Raw genomic sequence first — 13,696 nt, forward strand, 5'->3', positions numbered from 1 at the left:
ACACCTATTTGATATAATTTAATTTTAGACTACTAATTTTATTAAAGCGCTCCTGAATAATACTCACTGTGAAGGAGGAGGAAGCTGATACATTGCTGTGAAGGCAGGTGGCAGTCCAATCAAAGCTATAATTAATTCTGGTAGAATGTCACAACTCAAGAAAGCTATTGATATTTATGTGTCGGAAGTCGAGATCACCATCTTTAATGTAAATCATACATTTCATTCAAGTAATCCAAGTCCTCTCCTTCTACATGGACCACTTCACTATTTAACGTCTTCAGACAAAGGTCATCTTAATATTTCACCTACCGTGTGAAGTACTTAAAAGGTACTAAAAATCCTTATTATAGCACGGATAATAATAACAATTTTTATTTTTATTTTTATTTTTAAGATACGGGGTGGGATAGGGGAAATGGAGCTGAGATTACAAGGCAGGAAATTCAATCAACCCTTACGAGGTAAAAATTTAGGTAGCATGGATTCGAATTTTCTAACCAAATGTCGATTGCATGGTTTTTCATATGAATAAGGCATGGTTGGGCGGATGATTATTTAAATTATTTGTTAAAAGAAAAATATTTAAAAATTTCATGTCAAGAATGATGAATGTGAAGGGAGTTTGGAGTACCTGGTAAAGTTATTGCTATGTGATCAGGAAGTCACAGGTTTTAGCAGAAATGCAAGGTAAAGTTGCGCACAATGTACCTTTGTGGTCGAGCCCCTCTCCGGATCCTGTGCCTACTCTTTTAAAATGATGAATCTGTCGCACCATATAACTGGCTGATAATTCTAACGGTCCTTGAAAAGAACTGTTTACCCTCTTCTTGGATGGGGAGGATAATCCAAAATAGAGAATTGGTAACCACCAAACATTTTATTATAACAGGTGTGAACTAAGTATAAGTAAAATATATATATATAAAACTGCCCAAGTACATGTACTGTATATATGAATGAGCAAGACTACATCTATTCACTTGGAGGGTGGAGCTATAATATATATTTAACTTGACAGTGGTTGTTGGGCTAAGTCAGCCCAAAGACGATTTTCTCCAAATGACCTTACACCATTAAAAATATTTTCATGCCTTATAAATTGCTTATTTTTGTCATGACTTTCTTTATTTCAGTTATTTCGTTCTCTATATATATTGCTTTAAATTGTTTACTCTTAAACTGAGAATCTATCAGAAACCATCTCTACCTCTAAGGTAGTGGTACAACGCGCATATATTCTACCCTCCTCAGATCCCGCTTCGTGGGATTACATTGGGTATGTTGTTGTTTTAGGTTGCTTGTTTCTTTCCGTGTGGGACTTTGTTGGCCACCCAAAAAGTGAGTACTACACATCTCTATTATACTTCATCCAGCCATGCTTGCGGTGGTGAAGCTTGACAGTAGACTTGGCAGCTGATTAAGACATGATTAAAGTTTGAGACTTGGCAGAGATGGAAAATCACCCACCACTCAATGATGTAGATATGTACGGTTGTAAAGAAGGTTTTGTTATATCGTGCTTGACAGTGAGTAAATTAAACAAATGCACGATTTGGACACTTTGATCTGGCCATGTGGCACGATAACTTCTAGTCACGGACAAAGAGTTGGACACAGGAATTATATGAACTGTTTGTAAACATCCATGTAATTGTAAAATGGATGGAGCCTTGTGTGGCTCATAATTCTTCCCATTTGTCCTAGTCTGGGTGGACATAATTACCTAGTATATTGTTGAAGGAAAGTGGTAGGTATTCCGTAGTGTTAATCTAGATATGTGTAAATTGATTCGAACACCACACGGTCATTAAAAAAAATATGGATGGAGCCTTGTGTGGCTCATATTCTAACTAATTCTTTCATGGTTGAACAACTGAGTGAAAATAAATTAATTAAGGAAGCTTCTCAAATGTGCAATTCAACAACCTTTGACTTCTCTTTTAAAAAAATCTTGGTATTATCGCATAATTTGGGATGTTTAAATTTCAAGCTTCTTTGGGTTGTCTCATTCGTCCAGTCCACAAACATTTTCCATCAAGGCGAGCAATACAATAATAGCTTTACCCAGAACCTAAATGGCAATCGTGTGGATATTCTTCAACCATTCAACTTGACAAGAAGAGATGTTGTCATCTCTTTGAGGAAACTGGTAATTTTTGGAATGGACTTTATTTCAAATCATGAGTAACAAGCAGCGAAAATCAAGACGAAAAGCGTTTCGGTTGTGGTTTAGCAAAAGAAGCAGCAGGGCAGATGCATCACATTTAAGCGAAATTTCAGGTTTATTCCATTTCTTTGATGATATTCGTTTATTTCATTTTATGTATTCAGTTTCTTTCTCACACTTTGGTGCTCTCTTTTGGTTGGTTTCCACAGATAACGACGATCAAGATGATGAGTGCATGGATGGTCTCTTTGTTAGGTCAATGGAGAGGGCACCATGCAATCTAAACAATGAATTGAGGTGAGCATCGGTTTGTATATCATGTTATGGGCCTCTAGAGCTTAACAGGATAATGTTGAGGAAAACAATTTGTGTTTCTGTTGTAGAATCTTTGTGGGTACATGGAATGTTGCAGGAAGATCTCCTGTGGGAAGTTTAGCTGAAGATTTGGATGAGTGGCTGAATCTGAAAGAAGCAGCTGATATTTATGTTCTTGGGTATGTATAAAATTCAAAGTATAACATTCTGTTTTCATCATTGAGGAATTGGTCATTTAAGAAGAAACTTTTCTACAAGCAGCTTCCAGGAAATAGTCCCTCTGAAGACTAAAACTGTAATTGGAGCAGAAGACCCTACAGAAGCTACTAACTGGAACGTGCTCATCGGTAAAACTCTAAATAGCAAGTATGGTGGTGCCTGGTTAACACCCATGGTCAATCCAATCACTAGTTATAAATACGATGGAGCCGCTGAATCAGATAGTAGACTGAGTGACTATGAAATAGCAACTTCACCAAGAGGACAGTCTAGAACTGAATATGAGCCCTCAGATCATGTTGGTAGTTACAAATTGATGGCGAGCAAGAAGATGGTTGGTGTGTTCATTAGTGTTTGGTTGAGAAGGGCATTGCTAAAGAAATATTGTGTGTCAGAAGTGAAGGTCTCTTCAGTAGCTTGTGGCATTATGGGCTATTTGGGAAACAAAGGATCAGTCTGTGCGAGCATGTCCATAGGAGGAACTAGTTTTTGCTTCGTGGCAGCTCACTTAGCCTCAGGAGAAAAGAAAGGTGACGAAGGGAAAAGGAACCATCAAGTCTCGGAAATTTTTAGGAGAACATCTTTCCCCCGGGTGCTGCCTGAAGACCGCCATAAAAATCATCCCCTCACCATCTTAGGACACGAGTAAGTTATCTTTCTAGTACCCAACTAATTACAAGAGTTGTGTCCTAACATGAATGTATTAGTCAACGCCTTTGTAACAAATATTCGACATATTCTGTTTCAAAATTAGGGACGAGTCAAATTTATAAAAAAATAGGCAGAGGAATTTCCTTTCAAATCAAACTACAAGAAGAAAAATGACGATTATAATAATTACTCGGAAATATTTGGATTCAAAGTAGAGATATCTAACTGGAGAGTCTAAACAGAACTCCATTGCATAACAAAATGAGGAGATATTTCCACCTAAGCTGACAAGATGTATTTTCTTGAAGAACAGCCAGATATTTTGGTTTGGAGATCTCAACTACAGATTATACTTGGAAGACAATTTAGCAAGGGAATTAATAAAGAAGGAAGACTGGAGTGCCCTGCAAGAGTTTGACCAGTTGGGGAAGGAACTAGAAGACGGTGGAGTGTTTCAGGGTTGGAAAGAGGGAAATATAGAATTTGCACCCACATACAAATATTCTTCTTCCAATTGCAATCGTTATTCTGGTGGACTTCCAAGCAAAGCAGGGGAGAAGCAAAGAACTCCAGCGTGGTACAGTCATCACTTGACATCTTTATCTAGTACTCAAATACCTGTGCATGTCTCATCACCCTCATTTCTCATAAAAAGGCACACATCGCTCCATGCCCAGAAAATTGAAAACTCCTTTTTCAACACTGACCGATAAAAGTTTAAATAAAAAGAAGACTCTTAAGGAATATGACCAGATACTGGTCATTGCTAGCTACTATGTTTTAATACTTGCTATCATGACACTTGGAATGTTAATGGCAGGTGTGATAGGATCCTATGGTATGGTAAGGGAGTGAAACAGCTTTCCTATTTCCGCAGTGAAAGCAAGTTCTCTGACCATAGGCCCGTCTCTGCTTTATTCTCTGTATTAGTTGAAGATCAAAAGCGCGCCCATTCAAGTTTGGTTCCATCTCCTCCTTTCAGCCCACTTCACAATTCCTAGTAAATATGTAAATATCTAACTCATTGTTCACAGTAGTTGCTTTGATATCTAGTTCATAATGGATGATTTTGTGAACAACAATTTACAAGAGCTGATTTTATGTGGCAGGTACAAATCAAGATTAATAGAGACGCTAGATCTCCTCTCTTATCATTGATTATGCGGAATACAGAAGGATCAACAACATACATGCACATGGGAAAACCCGAAAGATGGCTTCCTTGTTTGGCTGAACATACAATTCATATTTTTACAAATCAATTACTTCCAATCCTTCAAAAAAGCACTTCGGTGGGTTCACTTTCAAGCCCCTCATAACACCCAATGATAGGAGGTGGAGCATGAGTGGTGACCACAATTCATTAGGATATTAGAGGCAAGCCCATTTAACTTTCTTCCTTAGCAATACCATAGACAGCTGAAAGAACACAAATACAACTATCCTTGTGGTAAAAGTACGTCTTGTTTTACAGCTTCCATTACATTTGTTCTCTAGTAAGTATAGGGGGAGTGAGTAGAAAAACTAGAAGTGTCAATTATGCAAACTAGCCCTATCTATAGTAAGCCAAAGCTTAGCCACAGATAAAGCCAAAGGAAGAAATCAGAGAAGAAATGTAAGCACTTCATGGTCCTGTTTTTGACTATCATCAGTTTAATGTCATGGATTAATCACAGAGCTATATCTCATCGCCTTCTTGAAGAATTTGACCTAGTGCCTCTGTATTGTCCTTATGAAATCTGGGACATACCGACCTCCTCTGTAGCTCATTGCCAAGGGCAGAACATCTGTTTTCCAATTCAGAAGTCTGCTTGCTTCTAGTCAAGGGCACAATAATATGTTGACGAATCTAAAACATGGTCTCCATAAGTATTTCTTTGAGGTGTAAAAGAGTTTCTCATTAATACAAATAAGATATAATGAGACTCTTGTCTAAAATGTGGAGTGGTCATGAAATTTTGAGATCCACTGTCGACTCATTTCTCTTCCACCAATGAGCTGAACTAAATAAATAATTAGCTTTAAGTAGCGGGAGAGCAAACAACACAAAAATCAAGGATATCTTGCTAACTCCTGGATTTCCTTATTTTCTTTTGTGATTTCCTCTATCAGTGATGCTTTCCTTTCCAAAATACTCAACTCCTCTTCAAGCTGAAAAACACCACAGAGATCAATGCATTAGGTTCTCGTATTACTAATAACCAGACAATAGAGCAACAGAAGGAAGTAAATGAGAACAGACAGGTTTAGCAAAAACTTGCCTGCCTATGAATATTTTGTTCAACTTGGTATTCCTTTTCTTCCTTAGTGATCTGAGAAACTATCTGAGCTAGCTTATTCTGGTCTCTTTTGAAAGCTTCAACATCTTCTGCTTTGGCTTTTGCTGGACCTGCTTGTGAAGGCGTTAAACAATTCTTGTTCAACGTGAAGAAGCTATTGTAAAAAAGCAACTATAGAATTTTTGGAGTCTTTAAAGTTGAAAATCCATATAATAGAAGAAACTGTCCAACACATCACAAACAGAAGAGCGTTTATTTATGTGCATTAACAGACCAGGGTTTGATGCTGAGTCGCTGCAATTATCATTTCTGAATATAGAGGCTACTGACTCATGGAATTTCCTGCATCAGTTCAGCATAAATAACTTAAATTAATTAACAACATGGCAGTTAAATCTCATTGTAGTGTAGTCACAAAATTTAAATGAAATGAGCCTCGGAGTTAGAATGATAATAGATAAGTTTATATCTGGCCACTAAATCTTTTGTGGTCGACCTAATGTGTCACTTTGATTACTATATTTGAGTCTTGAGATATCCAGTGCCCTCAGGGAAAGAACTTCTCTAACAAGACTGGAGCTAAACAACAAGTTTCCCTCAGGGAAAGAACTTCTCTAACAAGACTGGAACTAAATAACAAGTTTTACTGCCAAATTAAAGAATAAGGATTTAGAATTAGTAGCACAATAGAGAAGACTATTTATTGTCTTCGTGGATTGCATGTCTAGACTTCATCAGTTGAACAGCTAATGTGCATGAGTGACAAAGGAGGGCATATGTACTAGTTCAGTGATAAGACTGCTGGATCACAACCAGTTTATAATTTTGTAGTTCGGTAATTTCTGAGTCAGAACTGAACAATGGCAGCTCAATAAAAAAAGTCTTTGTTTCTGTAACCATACAATTGCACCAAATTATTTTGAAAAGCAAAGGAAAAACAACACAATCATTGTATAACTGAATATGCTAAATCAGCAGAAGCGTTTCTCTTTCTCATACAACTAGATGCTAGACAGATATTATTATCATTTATCACTCTCCAAGCACAATTTCTTGTTGCGAATAGTCATGACATATCAACGAATATAAGCATGTCAAACAACAATATCAGTAGATGATCTGCAAATCTTCAAGTACTAGAAACTGATCAGCCTTTAGAGTAAATTGAAGTTTGGTAGTATTACTTTGGACATGTTATGTGTAAATGCAATTCAGAAAATTTTGCAGTAGCCAAGTAATGCCAAATTATTAAGTATTCTTGGTCCAGGAATGTGTAAATGCAAACTAGAAAAAGAATAGTGACTAAGTTAGCTATTCTGACATCGGCACAACACAGACATGGACTGACCCAGAGACTGGTTTATCTGTCAGTTCTGTACTTGCTTTTATATGTTTGACAAAAGCTACAACCTTGGAGCTATTAAGTATTAACCTTATCTACAACTTGTTCAAAAAAAATATCGATGAACATTACCAATCTATTAAAGACACATAATATCTGATACCTTATCTTTGCATTGAGCTCTAGCATTTTCTCAATGAAGTCATCTCTGCATAAGCAATGATAGATACAATGAGAAAATAAATTGCAATCAGATTATATATTAACATAATATTAAATGGAGAGAAATGTGCCTTTTCTACAAAGTTAAATTGATTGTAATTGAACAAAAAGAGTAAAGAGATATCAACTGAAGAAAGCATGTCATTACCGAGTGTCAGCATCTTTATTCTTTTGACGGTTCAGATATCATCAATTGACCAGTGAGTTCACAAGAAGAAACAGTGGCCTTGTTAGTAATACAATAATGTTCAAATTTACAAATGTAAATTAAGTACAATACAAATTAAAAAAATCATAACCAGAAAACAATTACTAGTATTTGGTTATTCCGGTATGTGTTTACACAAGCAAACAAAGTATCAAGTGTGTCACAAAGTAGAACATAACCTTGGGTAGCTTTTTACCTTAAGAGCCTCTAAATCAACTCCATAAGCTGATAATTCATCTTGAATCAACGCGATCCTTTCCTATAACATAATTGAAACGGATCTCTTAGAAAAACGAGAACAAGTACTTTTCTGGAGTTCAAATTTCTTCTAATTAGGTATGTCTCAATTAGATCAGTGCATGAACCATAAAACGAGGACAAGAACTTTTCTGGAGTTCAAATTTCAGCTAATTAGATATGTTTCTATTAGCTCAAAGCGTTAACCAGGAAACATCAGCAAATACAAATACTAATTAAATGGAAAACCTCTAGGATTTGAATAGCAGACTCATTCATGGCCAATTCAACTTCGTATCCTTTGAGCTCTTGCTCAGCAATCTCCTTTTCATTCTTCGCTGCTGCAGCCTCAGCATTTGCAATTTCAAGCTCCGATTGAAGCTCCTGAATTTGTTTCCTCTGATTTATTATTCTTCGCTCTGAAAATTTCAAAAAATTTAGCTTAAAAAATCAATTTCCAGTTATCAAATACGCTGAATCATCTCAAATTTCACACTGATTTATTATTCTTCTCACAGAAACTTTCGAAGATTTGGCAACAAAACCAATATCAATTTATCAAATACGTTGAATCATCTCGAATTTCACACTGATTTATCATTCTTCTCACTGAAAATTTCAAAGAATTAGCTTATAATCAGTTTCAAGTTATCAAATACGTAGAATCATCTCGAATTTCACACTGATTTATCATTCTTCTCACTGAAAATTTCAAAGAATTAGCTTATAATCAGTTTCAAGTTATCAAATACGTAGAATCATCTCGAATTTCACACCGATTTATCATTCTTCTCACTGAAAATTTCGAAGAATTAGCTTACAAAATCAGTTTCAAGTTATCAAATACGTCGAATCATCTCAAATTTCACACCGATTTATCATTCTTTTCACTGAAAATTTCGAAGAATTAGCTTACAGAATCAGTTTCGAGTTATCAAATACGTCGAATCATCTCGAATTTCACACCGATTTATCATTCTTCTCACTGAAAATTTCGAAGAATTAGCTTACAAAATCAGTTGCAAGTTATCAAATACGTCGATTCATCTCGAATTTCACACTGATTTATCATTCTTCTCACTGAAAATTTCAAAGAATTAGCTTACGAAATTAATTTCCAGTTATCAAATACGTTGAAGAATTTCACGCGAATTCTATTTGAGTAAATGAAGGAACAAAAACGAACCTCCTTGAGATTTTTCAGAAGCGAAGTCGCGTATTAGAGTTAGGAATTGTTTCTGCGAATCATTTCCCGCCATTTCTTCTCTGTTCTGAGAGATGTTTAGAAATTTTGAACTGGTTTCTATGTGATTTCTTCTTTTATAGTGGACTCGGTTGATCTCATGTTTAGCGTTCCTACAAGAAGCTCAGTGGGCCGATGACTAATGGGCTTCACAAGAGCCCAGGCTTTTCCGGCCCAATAAACTCGTCATATGTTCTTTTGTACGAATATTCAGTATTAAACAACTTTTACGTGAAAGGAATTATTATTTGAAAAAAAAATTCAACTTTTAAATTTGAAAAATGAATTATTATTTTTTAGCAAAAATTTTCAGGCTCACATGTATGAAATTTCAGCTCATATATAATTCAATCATATATGCATCACTAAAGTGCATATTTGAAAAAACAAAAAGATATTGAATGAGTTTTTTTTTTTGTTTCCCAAGGTATCCCTACAGACAACCGTGAGACTAATCCTCCGTTTCTACTGTCAGCGCACTAAGCGGTAGAAAACTGGCCATAAAGTTTTTTCCATTCACTAGAGGTGTGACCAAAGATATTGAATGAGTTGGCTATAGGTTGTAGCACGATGGGCGAAAGGAAACTTCAGTCATGATTTTGTTTTTTTTTTTTTAAATATCCTGCCTATAATCTGAATATCTAATGTATATTGTGTAAGTTTCTAATAGTGCCTCACCATTTACTTATTTTAGATTAACATTTTTATAAAATAATAAGTATATATATGCTCTTGATTAGTTGGATGATCAACTATTGGTCTACGTAATTGATTTGCCAACTGCGTGATATCCAGTTGTTTATTTCTAGACTTGTCTCTTCTCCATTTCCACTCTTTTTATTTTTCCCAAGTTTCTATCTTGATTGGTGACATATGACATAATTCAAATTAAATGATTAAGATTTAATTATTATAAAATACAACTCTAATTATAGTCTAGATAATAAATACATTATATATTTAGTTTAAAAAATTATTGTAATTCCACAGTCTTAACAATATGTCCATAAATAAAGCAACAAAAATTTTCTGTTCCTACGCAAGAATTTCATCTTTTTAGTTCTTAATCAATTGATTTTTTTTTTTTATTATCAGTATTTTTTTAAAACTTTTTGTTTAGCAATTAGCTATTTTATTTTCTTTAAAGTAGGTGAAATAAAGTAGGAGAAATAATCGGCTCTTTTATTTTAGATTAATTTTTTATCACTTTTTTTGAAACTTTTTCTTAAAAGTTAAATATTTTGGTTTCTTTAAAATAGGTGAAATAAAACAGAGAGAAAGTGAGAAAAATCTCTCATATTCTAATTTTTCTTTTTTTTTTTTGAAACTTTTTCTTTAATAATTATCTATTTTATTTTCTTTAAAATAGGTCAAATAAAATAGAAGAACTTGTAGACTCTCTTATTTTTTAAAAAATAAAAGAGCTAGTAATTAATAAAGAGAAAGTTCCTAAAATGCAATAAAAAGGTTAATTTAAATAGAAATTAAAAGATGGATCATGCCTATGAAAAATAATTTAGAAAGAAAAGTCTTTTTGTTGTTATATTTATGGACAAGATAATATGTTGGTAAAATTGTGGAATTACAATAATTTTTTAAACTAAATATATAATATATTTATTATCTAAACTATGGTCGGAGCTTTTGGATCCTTTATTTCTACAATGCGTTAGTAAAAGATTAATTGGATACTAAGATTAGGTAGCCAAGAGAGAAGATTATTTAAAGTTATTTTATTCCACTTAATTAATAAGCCACTAGCATCATTAATCACGATACTTGGAAAATTTTAGAAAATCAATCTCAATACATTCTCCAGCACATGTACATCGAATTATTTTTTTGAAAACTAGAAATACACATTAGTAGTATTTATTATATTATTTTAACAGTTCTTATTATTACTTTATTATTTATAAGTATAGTACTACTATAAAATTTTAGATCGTGCTCTATTTTTTTTTTTTTTTGTTTTAAAAAAGGTTTTCAACTTGGTCAAAAGAAATCTATAAAAAGATAATTTAAAAGATCCATTAGTTGTAACAGAAATTTAAAAAGTTATTTTACTAAAAAAATATCCCAAAAGACATCGGGCCAAAATTTAACATTCAAATTCCATCGTGCTAGCCCTTCATTCCGCACGACTCTCAGAACTCCCTTCTTGAATACAATATTATGTAACTCACATATATCACTTGTGTTTTATTGAGTTTATGTTGTGTGTAGTTGGGATAACTAGATCTTTTAAGGAATTTGATATGACTAGGAAGAGTAAAATGATGATACAAAAGAAAAGCTACGGTTTTTTTGGGTCTATTTTCATGCATGCTGATAAAGCCGATATCTTGTTGATGACTTTAGGGCTTTTGGGATCGATTGGCGACGGAGTTTCTATGCCGATAGCGTTCATAGTCATCAACAAACTCATGAACAATATTGGTGGTAATGACAATTCAAACACCCATAATTTCACGCACCACATCAATGAGGTATGTCTTAAAAACTTTTTGTATGGAAAATATTCATTAGTATACTATCAGTAGATTATACGCCTTGATGGTACAGATATTCGTTCACAATATAATTATTCTTAGAAGCAATATGGAGTAGTGGTTAAACTTCACATGTATATATAATTGACAACATATTTTTGTTTTGTTTATATAATGTGACTGCAGAATACGACGAGACTTGTTTTCCTGGCATGTGGACAATGGGTCGCGTGTTTCCTAGGTTTGTCTAATCTCTTTCAACTGTTATAACATACAATTCATTTGTCTTCAGTAATCAGAGGAGAAACGCACATCTGTGCCCAGTATATATTTTCAGTTGAATTCAACATTTTTGACACATGACTTACATATAGTAATATGTTCTGAGATATTTTTTTAGAGGGATATTGTTGGACAAGGACAGCAGAAAGACAAGCGTCAAGGCTACGAATAAGATACTTGAAAGCAGTTCTAAGGCAAGATGTTGGCTATTTCGATCTACATGTTGCCAGCACGGCTGATGTCATAGCTAGTGTCTCTAGTGATAGTCTTGTAATTCAAGACTGCATTAGTGAAAAGGTTATTAGCTATAAAAAATTCTGAAATTAGCTACTGCTACTACATATTTTCGTCCATAATATTCCTATTCGCTCATAACTAACCAAAAAAATTTCAGCAGTCTATCTCTAAATGGAGTTAGATACGAATTTTACCGTTAATTCTGACAATGTTTATAATATGGAAATATTATACATATAGGTACCACTTTTCTTGATGAAGGTTGCATCATGTATCGGGTTCTACGTGGCAGGATTCTTGATGTTTTGGAAGCTGGCAATGGTAGGATTTCCGTTTGTTATTTTCCTCGTAATTCCAGGTCTTATGTATGGGAGGGCTCTAATGGGAATAGCAAGAAAAATGAGGGAAGAATATGGAAAAGGTGGAACGATTGTGGAGCAAGCAATTTCTTCTGTTCGAACAGTTTATTCATTCGCGGGAGAAAACAAAATTTTACAAGAGTACTCTGTTGCTCTTCAAGGAATAGTAGATTTGGGATTAAAACAAGGTTTAGTAAAAGGATTGGCTATCGGAAGTAACGGCATCATTTATGCAAACTGGTCCTTAATGACATATTATGGGAGCAAACTGGTCATGTATGATGGAGCACATGGTGGCACCATTTTTGCCGTTGGCATTGTACTTGCTGTTGGTGGACTGTAATTATCTCTACCACTTCTCATATTGATCATTTATTCTCCTTTATGTTCCTATTGCTTCATAAGCAAATTTTTGTTTTTCTTCCAACAGATCACTGGGTACTGCTTTGTCAACTGTAAAGTATTTATCTGAAGCAGGTGCAGTTGGCGAACGTGTAATGAAAGTGATAGAAAGGGTACCAACAATAGACCCGTACAGCATGGAGGGCCAAATACTGAAAAACATAACAGGTAAAGTGGAATTCAAGCACATTGAATTCGCGTATCCATCAAGGCCCAAAAGCATAATTTTAAAAGATTTTAGCCTACAAGTACCGACGGGTAAAACCGTGGCGTTAGTGGGAGGAAGTGGGTCAGGCAAGTCGACAGTAATAGCGCTATTGCAGAGATTTTATGAACCACTTGCGGGGGAAATTCTTCTCGATGAGATCGCTATTGATAAGCTGCAGCTCAAGTGGCTAAGGTCACAAATGGGTCTAGTGAGTCAGGAGCCTGCACTTTTTGCAACTACAATTAAAGAAAATATACTTTTTGGGAAGGAGAATGCATCAATGGAACAAGTTATTGAGGCTGCCAAAGCTTCTAATGCTCATCACTTCATCTCACAGTTGCCTCAGGGTTATGATACTCAGGTGTGTGTTCCTTTTTGTACTTTTCGTACAAAAAAAATGAAGCTTCTAATGCTCATCACTTCATCTCACAGTTGCCTCAGGGTTATGATACTCACCTTGTTCGTATAAAATGGTGATAAAATAATGAATAAACATTTCAATAGATCAATTTGTGAAGTAATTTAACTTTATTTTGTATCAATAAAATCACTTAATTTAGTTTTTTTTTTTTTTTACAAAATCGCTCAACAAAGTTTGATATAAAAAAGATATGACATGGAAAAATAAATTAAATTTTAATGTCATGTTATTATGATGACAAATTTGGTTAAATGATTTTTTTAAGAAAAAGAAATCCCGAGTTAATTGATTTTCATGATACGAATTTGGTTGAATGATTGCTACATAATTTCTCATTGTTGAGACACCTTTTAAGATCCAAGATTTGATTTTGTTTGTTTAAATTTGAGTTGCATTTTGAGAAACACTA

At 34.3% G+C, this 13,696-nt stretch overlaps 4 protein-coding genes across 4 annotated transcripts in view; 3 read left to right on the forward strand and 1 right to left on the reverse strand.

Moving 5' to 3' along the window:
* Positions 1 to 210: 210 nt before the first annotated feature.
* On the forward strand, positions 211 to 5,036 carry LOC107860579 (type IV inositol polyphosphate 5-phosphatase 6). The gene is made up of 7 exons (XM_016705974.2): positions 211 to 2,283; positions 2,380 to 2,467; positions 2,554 to 2,664; positions 2,747 to 3,349; positions 3,669 to 3,932; positions 4,176 to 4,363; positions 4,465 to 5,036. Exons 1-6 carry the CDS (start codon positions 2,184 to 2,186, stop codon positions 4,354 to 4,356), a joined length of 1,347 nt encoding a protein of 448 aa, XP_016561460.1. The 5' UTR covers positions 211 to 2,183; the 3' UTR covers positions 4,357 to 4,363; positions 4,465 to 5,036.
* Positions 4,282 to 8,915, reverse strand: LOC107860580. The gene is made up of 9 exons (XM_016705975.2): positions 8,830 to 8,915; positions 7,893 to 8,062; positions 7,603 to 7,665; positions 7,347 to 7,366; positions 7,140 to 7,184; positions 5,909 to 5,976; positions 5,617 to 5,744; positions 5,418 to 5,506; positions 4,282 to 5,166 (listed from the first exon to the last, which is right to left on the reverse strand). The coding sequence occupies exons 1-9, from the start codon at positions 8,900 to 8,902 to the stop codon at positions 5,034 to 5,036; spliced, it is 789 nt and encodes a 262-aa protein (XP_016561461.1). The 5' UTR covers positions 8,903 to 8,915; the 3' UTR covers positions 4,282 to 5,033.
* Positions 8,916 to 12,133: 3,218 nt separating this feature from the next.
* On the forward strand, positions 12,134 to 12,687 carry LOC124896123 (ABC transporter B family member 15-like). The gene has a single exon (XM_047407557.1). It carries the CDS (start codon positions 12,153 to 12,155, stop codon positions 12,597 to 12,599), a length of 447 nt encoding a protein of 148 aa, XP_047263513.1. The 5' UTR covers positions 12,134 to 12,152; the 3' UTR covers positions 12,600 to 12,687.
* The window catches only part of LOC107858393 (ABC transporter B family member 15), a 7,001-nt gene continuing 5,981 nt past the window's right edge, over positions 12,677 to 13,696 (forward strand). Inside the window, exon 1 of the mRNA XM_016703045.2 lies at positions 12,677 to 13,227. Coding sequence (XP_016558531.2) covers positions 12,754 to 13,227 — 474 coding nt within the window. The 5' untranslated portion in view covers positions 12,677 to 12,753. The remainder of the gene's footprint in view (positions 13,228 to 13,696) is intronic.

The sequence above is a fragment of the Capsicum annuum genome, chromosome 2 (genome assembly GCF_002878395.1).
Source record: "Capsicum annuum cultivar UCD-10X-F1 chromosome 2, UCD10Xv1.1, whole genome shotgun sequence".
Taxonomy (NCBI): domain Eukaryota; kingdom Viridiplantae; phylum Streptophyta; class Magnoliopsida; order Solanales; family Solanaceae; genus Capsicum; species Capsicum annuum.

Excerpts from the sequence above, each read along its gene's own strand:
- LOC107860580 (XM_016705975.2), bottom strand. The coding sequence starts at position 8,902 with ATGGCGGGAAATGATTCGCAGAAACAATTCCTAACTCTAATACGCGAC. Across the intron at positions 8,063-8,829 it reads TTCTGAAAAATCTCAAGGAG|AGCGAAGAATAATAAATCAG; the intron begins GTTCGTTTTTGT and ends TGAAATTTTCAG. Across the intron at positions 5,167-5,417 it reads GAAATCCAGGAGTTAGCAAG|GCAGACTTCTGAATTGGAAA; the intron begins ATATCCTTGATT and ends GACTAGAAGCAA.
- LOC124896123 (XM_047407557.1), top strand. The coding sequence starts at position 12,153 with ATGAAGGTTGCATCATGTATCGGGTTCTACGTGGCAGGATTCTTGATG.
- LOC107860579 (XM_016705974.2), top strand. The coding sequence starts at position 2,184 with ATGAGTAACAAGCAGCGAAAATCAAGACGAAAAGCGTTTCGGTTGTGG. Across the intron at positions 2,284-2,379 it reads ACATTTAAGCGAAATTTCAG|ATAACGACGATCAAGATGAT; the intron begins GTTTATTCCATT and ends TGGTTTCCACAG. Across the intron at positions 2,468-2,553 it reads AATCTAAACAATGAATTGAG|AATCTTTGTGGGTACATGGA; the intron begins GTGAGCATCGGT and ends TTTCTGTTGTAG.